The following is a 16,106-nucleotide window of genomic DNA, read 5'->3' as shown; positions in this document are numbered from 1 at the left end:
AACTAAATAGACATTTCTCCAAAAAAGACATACAGATGGCTAACAAACACATGAAAAGATGCTCAACATCACTCATTATCAGAGAAATGCAAATCAAAACCACTATGAGGTACCATTTCACACCAGTCAGAATGGCTGCGATCCAAAAGTCTACAAATAATAAATGCTGGAGAGGGTGTGGAGAAAAGGGAACCCTCTTACACTGTTGGTGGGAATGCAAACTAGTACAGCCACTATGGAGAACAGTGTGGAGATTCCTTAAAAAACTGGAAATAGAACTGCCTTATGATCCAGCAATCCCACTGCTGGGCATACACACTGAGGAAACCAGAAGGGAAAGAGACACGTGTACCCCAATGTTCATCGCAGCACTGTTTATAATAGCCAAGACGTGGAAGCAACCTAGATGTCCATCAGCAGATGAATGGATAAGAAAGCTGTGGTACATATACACAATGGAGTATTACTCAGCCATTAAAAAGAATACATTTGAATCAGTTCTAATGAGGTGGATGAAACTGGAGCCTATTATACAGAGTGAAGTAAGCCAGAAGGAAAAACATAAATACAGTATACTAACACATATATATGGAATTTAGAAAGATGGTAACAATAACCCGGTGTACGAGACAGCAAAAGAGACACTGATGTATAGAACAGTCTTATGGACTCTGTGGGAGAGGGAGAGGGTGGGAAGATGTGGGAGAATGGCAGTGAAACATGTAAAATATCATGTAGGAAACGAGTTGCCAGTCCAGGTTCGATGCATGATGCTGGATGCTTGGGGCTGGTGCACTGGGACGGCCCAGAGGGATGGTATGGGGAGGGAGGAGGGAGGAGGGTTCGGGATGGGGAACACATGTATAAAAAAAAAATAAAATAAAATAAAATAAACAAAAAAAAAAAAAGAAAAAGAAAGACACTACAGAAAACAAGTTAACAATTTGGAAATAAGTAATACCTACCAAAAAACCTCTTTAACTGCCAGTAAATTAAATGATCTCCTGAAGAGCCGACTTAGGATTAAATACTAAAACAAAGATAATAGCATCTGGCCCCATTACTGCATGGCAAATAGAAGGGGGAAAGGTGCAAGCCGTGATAGATTTCCCCTTCTTGGGCTCCAAAATCACTGTGGATGGTGACTGCAGCCATGGAATCAGATGATTGCTTCTTGGCAGGAAACAGATGGCAAACCTAGACAGTGTGTTGAAAAGCAGAAACATTATTACTCTGCCAACAAAGGTCGTTATAGTCAAAGCTATGGTCTTCCCAGTGGTCACGTATGGTTGTGAGAGCTGGACCATAAAGAAGGCAGAATGTGGAATAATTTACGCCTTTCTTTTTTTTTTTTTTTTCTTTCTTTTTTTTTTTATTTTTTTTTTTTATTTTTAAACTTTACATAATTATTTTAGTTTTGCCAAATATCAAAATGAATCCGCCACAGGCATACATGTGTTCCCCATCCTGAACCTTCAACTATGCTGCTTGAGAAGACTCCTGAGAGTCCCTTGGACAGCAAGGAGATCAAACCAGTCAGTCTTAAGTAAGATTAACCCTGAATATTCACTGAACTGCCTGATGCTGAAGCTGAAGTTCCAGTATTTTGGTCACCTGATGCAAACAGATGACTCATTGGAAAAGTCCTGCTGCTGGGAAAGATCAGGACAGAAGGAGAAGAGGACATGAGAGGATGAGATGGCTGGATGGCATCACCAATGCAATGAACATGAACTTCAGCAAGTTCTGGGAATTGATGAGGGACAGGCAGGCCTGCCATGCTACAATCCGTGGGGTCACAGAGAGGTGGGCACAACAGGGTAACTGAACAACATCAGACTAAATGTTCTCATGAAAAGATATTACACCTAATAAATTATTCATAATTCTATGATATTCCATCAAAGAAATGGAATTTCCAAATATTTTTGATTCAAAGGTTGGAAAATGGTGGGTAGGAAAATGGTGGGTAGGAAAAAACTAAAACTCTCTATATATAGACAGTCTATATATAGACTGAGAATAAAGCTTAAAAAGAGAGATTCCTAAAATTCTATAAAGATGCTGAATTCAAAAAAGGAAAGAAAAATGGAAATCCCAGGAAATAAGTGCAAGGAGCAAATTTTATTTCACAATGAACAAAGAACAATTTCTGGTTTTGATACTTTGAGTTATGTAATCCAGAGCACTAGTACAATTGGTCTTTTATACTTGGCATCAAATACAACCTCTTTAGACCCTCTTTTATATCTCGGTTTCTCAGACTGTAGATGAAAGGATTCAGCATGGGTGTGACCACAGTGTACATGACCGAGGCGACTGTACTTGTATGTGGGGTGTGGGAAGCAGCAGAGCTAAGGTAAACTCCTAAGGTTGTAAAATAAAATAGGAAGACAACTGCGAGGTGGGACACACAGGTGGAAAATGCTTTATACTTCCCCTGAGCTGATGTGATTTTACATATGCAAGAAACTATTTTAGAATATGAGTAAAGGATACCAGCCAAAGGACCAGCACCGATCAGGACAGCTGAAAAATGCATCACTATGTTATTAAGAAAGTTGTCAGAACTAGCAAGTTTTACCACCTGAGTAAGTTCACAGAAAAAGTGGGGGATTTGTACAACTGGACAGAAGGACAATAACAACACCATTAAGCTGTGTACCAAGGAATACAAGGCAATCTGCATCCAGGATATCAGAACCAGCAGTCCACAGAGCCAGGGGCTCATGATGACCATGTAGTGCAGGGGGTGGCAGATGGCCACATACCGATCATAGGCCATCACTGTCGGGAGAATGTCATCTAATCCTGCAAACAGCATGTAAAAATACATCTGGGTGATGCAGCCTTCATAGGTGATACCTTTGCTCTCTGTCTGGAGGTTCCATAGCATCTTTGGGATGGTGGTGGACATGAAGCAGATGTCTACAAAGGACAGGTTGGAGAGGAAGAAGTACATGGGAGTGTGGAGGTGGGAGTCTGAGCTGATGGCCAGGATGATGAGCAGGTTTCCAAACACAGTGATTAGGTACATGCAGAGGAAGAGCCCAAATATGAGAGGCTGCAGTTCTTGTTCTTCTGAAAGCCCCAGAAGAAGAAATTCTGAAATTCATGTATTATCCTCTGATTCCATGGGGTGGAAATGACTACCAGGAAAAAGGAAAACAACATGACTAATTTGCATACAAACTGGCATAATTCACATGGCTTAAATACTGCAATTTCTATTTAGCCCTGAAGTAATTGAACTTAATACCTTATTTATAGAACAGTTCTCTTCCAAAGTATACTCCATTTCATCCCTGACAAAGATTTTTGTCCCATTCTCATCACATTGGCAAAGAGCTCATATATTCTAGAGTTCTAAAGAGATATCTCTTCATTTATTTGAGAAATACATATTTAGTGCTGACCCAGTAGAAAGTGATGAAAAATAAACCTCTCCCAATCCAAGGATGGTGAATGAGGATATTCAAATAAAACATGATAGAATATCTCAGAATATCACAGATGCTCCGAAAAAAAAAAAAAAAACCAGGTATAAAGGAGAGAGTGGTAGGAGGTGTTATTTTGTCCTGAGTGTTCAGGGAAGAGCTTCATACTAGGTGATGTTTGAAGATTCCTGAAGAGAGAGAGAAGTCTTTGTGATGTCAGAAGAAGTGTGTGCCTGGCAGAGGGAGCTGCCACTGCTAAGAATCTGACAAAGATGCTTGTTCCACATGTTCAAGTGCAAACAAGGAAGCCAGTGGGGCAAAGGGATAAGTAGGAGGAGGAGTGATCAGCAATGGTGTCAAGGATGCTGAAGAGCAAGGTGACCTCCCTGCTACAGCTGAACCTTCAGCACATAGAGAATCCCTCCTTCCATGTGGTTCCTTGCACTTTATGAATTTAGTTTAAAACCATCCTGTGAATTATGTCAGTTTCCCTACTTAGTTCCATCTATTGACCAACTTCTGACCTCTGTATTATAAGTCATCTTAACATATGAGTACAGATGCCTCTGCTTTAAGAATTGGTTTCTCTTCACAAGGCACAGGCAAACACACACACACACACACACACACACACACACACACACACGATGTTTCTGGCTTGTGTTACTATCATAAACTGGTCACCCAGATCCACCCTCATTAGGCAATGAATGGTTAACACATCGAGCTTCTCAGATCAAATTATTATTCTCCAAAAGAATGTATCACTTTTACTCAGAAATTCCAAGATTTTTAAATTCATATATATTTTTTTAATTCAAGGATAATAGCTTTACAGAATTTTGTTGTTTTCTGTCAAACCTCAACATGAATCAGCCATAGGCATACATATATCCCCTTCCCTCTGAACCTCCCTCCTATCTCCCTATACATCCCACCCCCAAATTCCAGTTTATAAGCTTCCTATAGAACAATAAATTTGGGGATCAACGTTGGTAAGGCCAATTTCTTCTCAGTATTTAGAGAAGAATGAAAAGCATGAGAGAGAAAGAAAAAAGAGAAATGAAATGGACATAGGCAAATTAAGAGGGAAAATATGCAATAAACTCAAATGACCCCTGAGACAATGCATCAAAGAAAAGTTTCCTTGCTTCATCAATATTCCAATTCCAGTGGCATCTCCTTGATGCCCAAAAAATAATAAAGAAAAATACTCTACTCTTCCCTCTTTTATTTTTTTAGATTATTATTATTATTTACTTTACAATATTGTATTGGTTTTGCAAACATTCTCCTTCAAGTAATAAATTATTACAGTCCAAAAAAAAAGATAAAAATATATTTTTCCAAGGACATAAACAGGGATATATTCATGATGTGCTATATCTTAGAGTTTAATTATCCCAAGAGAATAAGCAAATGGAACATAAACTACCAATTCAAAATCAGAAATAAATGAAATCCACAAAAATTGAATATATTTTACATGAAGAAGCAGAATATTTCTTTTTCTTGAGGAGTCTTCCTATTTGCTTACTTCAGTCCATAAATAAGATTATTAGACTTATTGTCTACTTTTACTGGAAGCCTTTTATGCCTCCCATTCCTTCTAATGGGGCTTCCTTGGTAGCTCATTAGTAAAAAAATCCTCCTGCAATCCAGGAGGCCAAGTTTCAATCCCTTGGTCAGGAAGATTCCCTGGAGAAGGAAATTGCAACCCACTCCAGTATTCTGGCCAGGGAAATTCCATGGACAGAGGAGATGGGTGGGCTACAGTCAATGGGGTCGCAAAAGGATCAGATACAACTTAGCAGCTAAACCACCACCACCATTCCTTCTAACTGAATTTCCTTTATTACCATTTGTCAACACTGATGAGTGAAGGCTTCACTTTATTTTTAGACCTAAATAAATACACTAATATCAGGAAAGCCAGATAATAACCACAGTGACCTCTGGCCTCTGAACTATGCTAGATTGGTCCTCAGGTGACCTCGGGTACATGCTCCTGGTTTCCGTCCTCTCTGACCCTCTCCTGAAATGTGTGTGGAGCTCTAACCTGCCTGCAGATTGAGAGAGAAGGCTTTCCCTGTAGAAGTCCAAGTTCCTTTCTAAATGATTAACGATACAGACCGAAGTTTTGTACCGAAACAAGACAACAGGAAGGGATAAAATCAAGCATTGGCTCCCAGACAGATTCAGAAATCTAAATTAAGGACTAGGTTCTCATCAACCAAAGTGGCACAGGCTGAGGGGCTGCAGCAGAGGAGATATTTACAGCTTCTTGTGTCAGCTCACAGGGCTTCTCTGGAGGCTCAGTGATAAAGAATCCACCTGCAATGCAGGAGTCACAGGAAATGGGGGCTTGATCCCTGGGTCAGGAAAATCCCCTGGAGGACTGCATTGCAGTCCACTCCAGTGTTCTTGCCTAGAGAATCCCATGGACAGAGTTGCCTAGAGGGCTACAGTCCTTGGGGTCTCAAAGAGTTGGACAGGACTTAAGGGACATAGCAAGCATGCACACATTTCAGCTAATTGGACATATTTTCCTTTTGTTACTCCAGCCTCCAAGTACATGATTTCCCTTGGGGACACTGGGCTGGACATAATGCAATTATTTTTTGTTGATTCTCTGTTACTAGGTGATTGCATTATAAGTTGGGTGATTCAGTTTTTGTCATTCCTTCCCCTTTAATTCTCCTGCTTTTAAAGCACTAAGGCTCCCAGAACCTCATCAAACCCCTGAGATCTAATTCTTTTTTAAACTATAACACTGAGGATTTGTCTTGACGAGGTCCCTTGGGTCTCCAAAGCTTTGATTTGTGGTACAGGAAAACAATAACAACAACAACAACAAAAACTATGGAAATCTTTAAAACTATTTCCCTCTTCAGAACTGTGGATAACATTGCTCCTTCAGTATAAAATTGTTCGTATTATACTGCCTGGATTCTTGCTAGTTTTTCCAAGCCAATTACAAGTTTCTCAGATATATCAGAAGTCAACAGCTGCCCTTTAGTTTCTCATTATAAAATGTTTATAACTATAAGAAAAATATTTATATGTTGATATGATAAGTAAAAATTGCTGTCGTGTCTGACTCTTTGTCCCACATGGACCATACAGTCTATGAAATTCTGCAGGCAAGAGTTGTGGATTGGGTAGCCATTCCCTTCCCCAGGGAATCTTCACAGATCAAACACAGGTCTCCCGCATTGTGGGCAGATTATTTACCAGCTGAGCCACAAAGGAAGCCCAGGAATACTGGAGTGGGTAGCCTATCCCTTATCCAGTGGATCTTCCGGACACAGAAATTGAACCAGGGTCTCCTGTATTTCAGGCAGATTCTTTACTGAGTTATCAGAGAAACCTGATATGATATTAATATGATCATAAACCAGGCTTCCCAGGTAGCTCAGTGGTAAAGAATATACCTGCCAAAGCAGGAGATGTTAGAGACGCAGGTTTGATCCCTGGGTTGGGAAGATTCCTTGGAGGAGGAAATAGCAACCCACTCCAGTATTCTTCCCTGGAGTATCCCATGGACGGAAGAGCCTGGTAGATTACAGTTCATGTGGTCACAAGTAGTTGGACACAACTGAGTGACTAATACATGGCCATTAAACTATCTTAGCATGGTATAGTGATTGTCAAATTTAATTTTTTAAATAATGTGTTTTTTCAGATAGCACTTTTATGAACTCCATACTCTGTTGTCAGATTGAAACTCAGAAGGATTTAATGTTCTACTTAGAAGTACAAACCAAGTAAGGGCTGGAGTCTGGATTGAGGTCTCTTAGTTCTGGAACTCTGTCCCAGTGATTCTCAACCAGACATGATTTTGACACTTGGCAATATCTGAAGGGATGCTACTTATCTCCTATAAACCACAGAACAGCACCCAATACAAATAATTTTCCTGCCAAAGGCAGTGTAAGAATATGAGAAATCCTATTCCAGACAAGAATATCTATAAATTCACTGTTCATACACTTTTTTCATACAAATCACCAAGGTCTGTGGTTCAAATGCTTATTCGGATTCCTCAGGTCTCTAGTGGTCCACAGACTGTGTTTCTGATCATTTAAGCCAGAATATCAGAATCTAGTTCAAATTCTTTACACCCTGAAAAGAAGGGAACTTCTTTAACACTACCACTGATGGTACTTTGATACTTGCCATTCCAAATACTCTTTTCAGAGCCCTGTGTATGTCTTCATACCTTAGACTATAGATGAAGTGGTTCAGAATAGGTGTGATCACAGTGTTCATCACTGAGATGATTGCATTTGACTCTAGGCAGAAAGGCATGAGTAGCCACAGGTAGGTACACTCAAAGCCCATCCAATAAGACAAGGATACAAGTGAGAGGTGAGATGCTCTGGTGGAAAGCACTTTGTACTTCCCCCAAGCTGATGGTATTCCAGATAGAGAGGAAACTACCTTAGAGTAAAGGATCCCAGGTAAGACATTTGTTGTTCAGTCACTCAGGTGTATCTGACTCTTTGTGACTGCAAGGACTGCAGCATGCCAGGCTTCCCTGTCCCTAATCATATCCTGGAGCTTGTTCAAACTCATGTCCATCGAGTTGGTGATGCCATCCAACCATCTCATCCTCTGTTGTCCCCTTCTCCTCTTGTCTTCAATCTTTCCCACCATCAGGGTCTTTTTTAACAAGTCAGCTCTTCTCAACAGGTGGCCAAAATATTGGAGCTTGAGCTTCAGCATCAGTACTTACAGTGAATATTCAGGATTGGTTTCTTTTAGGATTGACTCATTTGATCTCCTTGCAGTCCAAGGGACTCTCAAGAGTCTTCTCTAACCCCACAGTTCAGAAGTATCAATTCTTTGATGCACAGACTTCTTGGTTTTCCAACTCTCACATCCATATATGACTACTGGAAAAACCATAGCTTTAACTAGATGGACTTTCTTCATCAAGGTCCCTGCTTTTTAATACACTGTCGAGGTTTGTCAAAGCTTTTCTTCCAAAGAGCAAGTGTCTTTTAATTTTGTGACTGCAGTCACCATCTGCAGTGATTTTGGAGCCTAAGAAACTAAAGTTTCTCACTGTTTATTGTTTCCCTGTCTCTTTCCCTTGAAGTGATGGGACCAGATGCCATGATCTTAGTTTTTTGAATGTTGAGTTTTAAGAATGCTTTTTGACTCTCCTATTTTACTTTCATCAAGAGGCTCTTTAGTTCCCCTTCATTTTCTGCCATAAGAGTGGTGTCACCTGCATATCTGAGGTTATTTCTATTTCTCCTGGCAATCTTGATTCCAGCTTGTGCTTCATCCAACCCAGCATTTCTCATGATGTACTCTGCATATAAGTTAAATAAGCAGAGGGACAATATACAGCTTTGACTTACTCCTTTCCCAATTTGGAACCAGTCCATTACCAACCTGGAATATAACGGTTTCAAATTACATCATCATGTCATTAAGAAAGGTGTCACAATTGACTAGTTGGACCTCTTATTTGCTTTTACAGGAAAAGTGCAGAATTCCAAGAAGATACAGAAGGACAGTTGCAACACTGTTAATCTTTGTAACAGAGAATGCATGGCACTCAGGAACCAAACAAAAAAACCAGCAATCCACAAAGTGTGTTTGGGCGGCGTGGTGTTCATGGCGACATGGTAGTGCAGAGTTTGACAGATGGCCATGAAGTGGTCATAGGTCTTTGTGTTCAGTACAATGCTGTCCAAATCTACAAAGAGTAGGTAAAACTGTATCTATACGTTATGGCTTTGCCTTCTATGGGATGGTGGTGAATGTGAAACATATCTTAAAAGAACAGATTGGAAAAGAAGAATTACATGGGTATGTGGAGGTGGGAGTCAGAGATGGTGACCAGGATAATAAACAGGTTTATAAGCACAGTGATCTGGTACATGGAGAGAAAATGTGCAAATATAAAGTGCTGCAGTTCTGGTTTCTCTGTTAATTGCAGAAGAAGAAATTTTGAAATGCGTGTATCATTTCCTGTTCTCATGTGGCCCTCATCAACTTATTGCTTTTTTCTCTTTGATAATAGCCATTCTTACTGTGGAAGGTGTACCTCACTGCGATTTTGGTCTCTGTTTCTTTGAATATTAATGATGTTAAGCCTCTTTTCATGTGTCTGTTGGCCATGTGTATATCTTCCTTGGGAAAAAATGTCTATTGAGGGTCCTCTACCCACTTTTAATATGATTCTTTATTTATTTATTTTAATTGAGTTGACTTAGTCTGATATATAGTTTAAGTTTTCTGTTTCTGCCTATCAGCTTGATGTTTTGGGTGCTTTTGCCTTCTTACTTCAAGTAGAAGAGAACACTTCAACTTTGCTTATATGACAGTTCTGGGTGCTGAACTCCCTCAGCTTTTCTTTACCTGGGAGAACCTTTATTTCCTCTTCATATCTGAAGGATATCTTTGTTGGATGGAGGATTCGTGGCTAGCAGTTTTTATATCACAATAGTTTGAGAATGATATTCCATTCTATCTTGGACTGTGGAGTCTGTGCTAAGAAATTTGTTGATAACCCAGTTTGGGTATCTTTGCAGAGTGCTCATCTTTTTTTGGATACCTTTAATAACTTTCTTTTTAATAACTTTTACTGAAATGTATTTGATTTTCATATTAGTTCCAGGTACACAGCAAAATTATATATATATATATATATATATATATATATATATTCTTTTTTATATTATTTTTCAAGTATAGATTATTACAAGATATTGAGTTTATTTCCCTGTTTTTAATTCCCTAGGTCCTTGTTGATTGCCATATATATATATATAGATAGATAGATATAGATATAGATAGATATTAGTATATAAAAACATCATTCTTTCACTGACTTTTTAAAAATTTTTCTTTATTTATTTGCTGTATTTCTGACTACATCGAGTCTTCCTTGCTTTTCGGGGGCTTTCTCTGTTTGTGGATGTCGGGGGTGCTACTCTTCACTGTGGTGACCTCTCTTGCTGCAGAGCACAGGCTCTACAGTACAGGCTCAGTAGTTGTGGTGCACCGGCTTAGTGTTTTTGTGGCGTGTGGAATCTTTCCAGACCAGGCATCACCCCCAGTGCCTGTTTCCACCTTAGCAGGCAGATTCTCGCTTACTGCACCACCAGGGAAGTCTTTTCGTTCATTGACTTTTGACAGTTTTAATACGTGTGTGTTGGAGAAGGTTTTTTGCATTGAAACATTTATTTGTCCTATTATACCTCTGTGGATGTGTGCATTTGGTTCCTTCCCCAGACTTGGAAAATTCTCAGCTATTATTTCTATACATAATCTCTCTGATCCTTTCTCTCTCTCTTCTGCTTTTGAGACACCCAGTATCCTTCTTACCTGTTCTAGTAGAGTCAGAAGTTTCTCAGAGAATATCTTCATTAAAAAAAAAAAAATCTTAGTTCTGTCCTCACATCTACCTGAATCATTCTACTTTTGAACTCACTATATCTCTCTACTCCATATGGTCTCCACTTCAAGTGCTTTGCAATTCGTCCTTCATCTCAATTACTGAGTTCTTCAGCACCAGAATTTGTTTACTTATGTTAGAGGGCTTTTATTATTTTAGAAACTGTTCCTTATGTTCATTATTTTTATTCCTCAGCTAACTGATGTGCCTTTGCGAGTTTACTTCCTGACACTATCTTGAATTCTCCACTTGCTTGATCACAATCTTACCTGATGTTTAATTAGTTCATGGAAAACTGTCGTTTTCTCTTTGTGATTCCATGTTACTGTGGTTTTTCATGGTGCTCAGTGGGTTGCTCCTCTGTCCGTGCATTTGAAGGAACAAACAGTTTTGTTATGTAGGTAAAGCCTTGTATACTTTGATTCTAACAATTCAACAGATTGCTAACAGATTGTGTTTTTCTTTTTCTTTTTTTTTGGGGGGGGGGAGTAGTTCATTTATTTTTTTTTTCATTTCATATATGATATTATGCATATTTCAAAGCCATTCTCCCAAATCATCCCACCCTCTCCCTCTCCCACAGAGTCCAAAAGACTGTTCTATACATCAGTATCCCTTTTGCTATGTTGCATACAGGGTTATCGTTACCATCTTTCTAAATTCTACATATATGTGTTAATTAAGTGACTTTGTGGCACAAGTTTTTGGTTTGTTTCACATGAGCTTATCCTGGCTCTATTTGAGGAACTACATTTTTTGCATTTCATGGCCTCTTCCAAAGGCATTGTCATTGTCCTTGCCATCAATGTTTGTGCCTCCAGCATCACTGGTGACCTGGTGTTGTCAGTGTCCCTGATGTGGCTGGCATCTTTGCTGGGGGCTCCCAGAGTGGTAGCTGCTCTTGCCACATGCAGGGTGACCTTGCTTGAGCCCCACTCCCGCCCCCACTGATGCCTGGTTCCCTGGGGCTGCATGTGCCGTTGCATCCACGAGGCCAGGGTTACACGCACCACCCCCAGTGGGACTCCCAGGTGCTCTGGGGCTGCAGGCTCAGCTGCCTCAGCCATGGGCTGGGATCAGCATCACTGCCTCTGCAGTTCCCCTGGCTCCACTTCTTCCATGTGAAAAATCCGCTCACCTTCAGATGTACAACTGTGTGTATCTCTGGTGTCCCAATGTGTTGGGTAGGAAAAAAAAAAAAAAACTTTATTTATAAATGATGTTATCTACAAGTTGTAGATTGAGGGGAGAAACAAAGGGAGTGTCTTCTGCCACCATAATACTAATGTCACCGATAATAAACTTTTCCCCACAATCTATAAGGTTAAAATTCGGGCTTCCCAGGGGGCTCAGTGGTTAAGAATCCACCTGCCAATGCAGGAGATGCAGGAGATGTAGGTTCTATCCCAGGATCGAGAAAATCCCCAGAAGGAGAAATGGCAACCCACTCCAGTATTCTTGCCTGGAGAACCCCATAGACAGAGGAGCCCAATGAGCTACAGTCCATGGGGACACAAAGATCAGACACCACTGAGGACACATGCATAAGTATAAGATTAAAATACACAAATAAATGGAGTAGACTATTGTATATTAATGAGGAAAGAATTGCTACATGGCTCCGTACAACCTCATGGATGAGCTTTAGAGTTCCAACACATAGAATTACTGAGAAACATAGACTTATGAGAAATCCAGCAGAGATTAAAACAACTCCTTAATATTAAATCTCATTTGATAATAAAGACATCATATTAGAGCAGTTACTGTTAGGATGAATGGTTATGCAGCAACAAGTAACTGAATAAAATTAAAAATGGTATAGAACTGAGATCAACTCCAATAATCTCATTCTATGCATTGATTCTGATATTTAAAGATAGCATTCACTTCTGTTTTAAAATTGTATTACAGATAATTATATTAAAAAGTTATTCCATTGCAGTTTCCTCCTAGGTAAGCAGGATATTAGCAAACATGCTTGCACAAATTGTGAAATGAACCATGACTGGATAAGCAGTCAAATTCTCTAGTGAGTCATCTTTGATCATGAGATATATACGAATACTATGCATTCAAGAATTGACCCTTGAATAATGCAGAGTTTGGAGCAATGGCACCTTGTGCAATTGAAAATCTGCCTGTAACATCGCAATCAACCCTCCTTATCCATAGCTTCACACCCTCTGATTCAGTCAACCCATATAAAATTATATAAATTACCTTGGTTTTCACTTGTATACTTTTTTACATTAGTAATATATCTCATGACAATTTTTTCCAGAGCAAGGCAAAAATCACTCTGGATGACATTTGTCATTTAAGAAAGTATTATTCCCCATGTCACTCCATAAAAAAATAGAAATGCCCAAATATTTCATATTTAAAGTTTGGAAAATTTTGAAGTAGAAAAAAGCACAACTTAAAAAAAAATACCTAAATGATTGAATGAAAAGAAAGTTTAATGAAGTGAGTAACCGAGATTGCATAGAAAAGTTGAATTTTTGTAAAAATGGATATCCAAGGAAATAAGTAAAAGGAGCAATTTTTATTCCACACTGAGGAAAGTGTCACAATTACTGATTCTCAGGCTCTGAGCAATGCAGTCAAGGGCACTTCATATGCCCCAGGACAATTGGCCTTTTTATAGCTACTATTCCATAGACTCTCTTCAGAGCCCTCTTTATGTCTTTGTTCCTCAGACTGTAGATGAATGGGTTCAGCATGGGTGTGACCACAGTGTACATCATGGAGGCTGTTGCACTTGAGTGTGAGCTGTGTGTAGCAGCAGAGCTAAGGTACACTCCTAGGCTCGTACAATAAAATAATAAGACAACTGAGAGATGAGATGCACAAGTGGAAAATGCTTTAAACTTTCCCTGAGTTGATGAGATTCTTCGTATGGAAGAGACTATCTTAGAGTAAGAGTAAAGGATACCAGCAAATGGCCCACCAGCTAGTAGCACTGATGCCAAATACATCACCATGTCATTAAGAAAGGTATCAGAACAGGCAAGTTGGACCATCTGATTGAGTTCACAAAAAAAGTGGGGAATTTCCACCTCTGTACAGAAGGTCAGCTGCAAGGCCATTAAAGTTTGTAACAAGGAATACATAGCACTCATCATCCAGGACACCAATACCAGCAGTCCACAGAGCCGTGGGTTCATGATGACTGTGTAGTGCAGGGGGTGGCATATGGCCACAAAGCGATCATAGGCCATCACTGTCAGGAGGAAGTCATCTAATCCTGCAAAGAATATGTAAAAATACACCTGGACGAGGCAGCCTTCATAGGTTATAACTTTGCTCTGGTTCTCGATGTTCTGCAGTATCTTTGGGATGGTGGTGGAGGTGAAGCAGATGTCTACAAAGGACAAGTTGGAGAGGAAGATGTACATGGGGGTGTGAAGGTGGGAGTCAGAGATGGTGACCAGGATGATGAGCAGGTTTCCAAACACAGCAATCAGGTACATGGAGAGGAAAAGCCCATAGATGAGGGGCTGCAATTTTGGATCTTTTGAGAATCCCAGGAGAAAAAATTCAGAAAAGTGTGTATTGTTACCTGGTTCCATGTGGTGGAGGTGACTACCAGGAAAAACGAAAATAAGATGAGTAATTTTCATACAAATTGGCATAACTCACATAGTGCAATTTCTATTTTGCTCTCAATAAATTAATTTTAATATCTTGTGTTTAGAAAAGTTCCATTTCATCTCTACCTGGGCATTTTTGACCCCTTCTCAGCATATTCCCAAAGAAAATCATGCATTCTACAGTAGTAATGAGAAATACTTTCATACATTTGAAGAATATATATTAAGTGTCAACCGTGTTCAAAAGCACATATTGTTTAGTCGCTAAGCTGGATCTGGTACTTTTGAGACTCCCCAGACTGTATTTAGCCTGCCAAGCACCTCTGTCCATGGGATTTCCCAGGCAAGAATACTGCAATGAGTTGCCATTTCCTTCTCCGGGTGATCTTCTCAATCCAGGGATTGAACCTGCCTCTCCTGCATTGCCAGATAGATTCTCTACCACTGAGCCACCTGTCAAGTCCTTCCAAAAAATACAGGTAACAAATAGATGGTGCTGAAAAACAAAAGTGTTCACAATCCAGTGATGGTGAAAGATGATGTGTAAAAAGAATATGTCAAGTAATAACAGTTGGTATGAAGAAAACAAAGCTAGATATAAAAGAGAGTAGTAGGAGGTATTTTCATGTACTGAGTGTTCAGGTAAGGCCAGCAAACAAGGTGATAGTTGAACAGAGAGCTCAAGAAAGGGAGAGAAAGATCTAGTATGATATCAAGAGAAATATGTGCATGGCAAGGGAATGGCCACTACAAAAGACCTAAGGAAAATGCTTGTTCTTTGCATTTTATGAATTTAGTTGCAAAAGCATCCTGTGAATTAAAGCATCTCCCATCCTTAGTACCTTCTGCTGACTGAGGTCTGGGATCCGTGATATAGGGCACCTTAATATATGAGTCCAAGCGCCTCTGCTTTAAGAACTGCTCTCAAGGCACAAGCTCACACACAAGCGCACACACACACACACACACATGCACACTCTCACACCATGTCCTCCTGGGCTTTGTTCCTACCACACATTTCTCACCCAGAACCACACTCCTCACACCATATACCATTATAACTCAAGCTGATTATGTCAGATCATCTTTCTTCTACAGAATGTATAAATGGTAGAAATTCCAGTTCACAGACTACCCATAGACCAATAAACTTGAGGTTCATTTTTATGATCACTTTCAGCTTTGTATTTAAAGAAATATAAAAAAAATAAGTGTGTGTGTGTGAGAGAGAGGCGGAGGGAGAGAGAAGAGAGGGAAATGAAATAGACATTAGGGGGTAAAAGATTTAACAAGCTCTAATAGTCCCTGAGACTACATGATGAATTAAACCTTCCTTTGTTTGGCAACATTCCAATTCCAGTTATCTCTACTTGATGCCCAGGAAAAATAATTTTCAAAAAGAAAAATACATGTTTACCTTGACAGAACAGTTATACTTTTATAATGAATTAAACCTGAAATATTTGACTACTCCAAAAGAAAAATGGGCAAAGTAAATAAAGTGAAGTGAAGTCTCTTAGTCGTGTCTGACTCTTTGCGACCCCATGGACTGTAGCCCACCAGGCTCCTCCAACCATGGAATTTTCCAGGCAAGAGTACTGGAGTGGGTTGTCATTTCCTTCTCCAGGGGATCTTCTTGACACATGGATAGAACCC

At 39.6% G+C, this 16,106-nt stretch overlaps 2 protein-coding genes across 2 annotated transcripts in view; both read right to left on the bottom strand.

The window, feature by feature from the left end:
- LOC139184054 (adhesion G protein-coupled receptor E2-like) overlaps positions 1–16,106 on the bottom strand; it is a 1,114,856-nt gene that overhangs the window by 474,774 nt on the left and 623,976 nt on the right. The gene's annotated exons all lie outside the window — the stretch shown is intronic.
- LOC109560865 (olfactory receptor 7A17-like) lies at positions 13,461–14,429 on the bottom strand. Its single transcript, XM_019963338.2, has one exon. It carries the CDS (start codon positions 14,427–14,429, stop codon positions 13,461–13,463), a length of 969 nt encoding a protein of 322 aa, XP_019818897.2.

This window comes from Bos indicus, chromosome 7 (assembly GCF_029378745.1).
Source record: "Bos indicus isolate NIAB-ARS_2022 breed Sahiwal x Tharparkar chromosome 7, NIAB-ARS_B.indTharparkar_mat_pri_1.0, whole genome shotgun sequence".
Lineage (NCBI taxonomy): Eukaryota > Metazoa > Chordata > Mammalia > Artiodactyla > Bovidae > Bos > Bos indicus.
The sequence above is the reverse complement of the archived record's forward strand: the minus strand, read 5'-3'. Positions and strand labels throughout refer to the sequence as shown.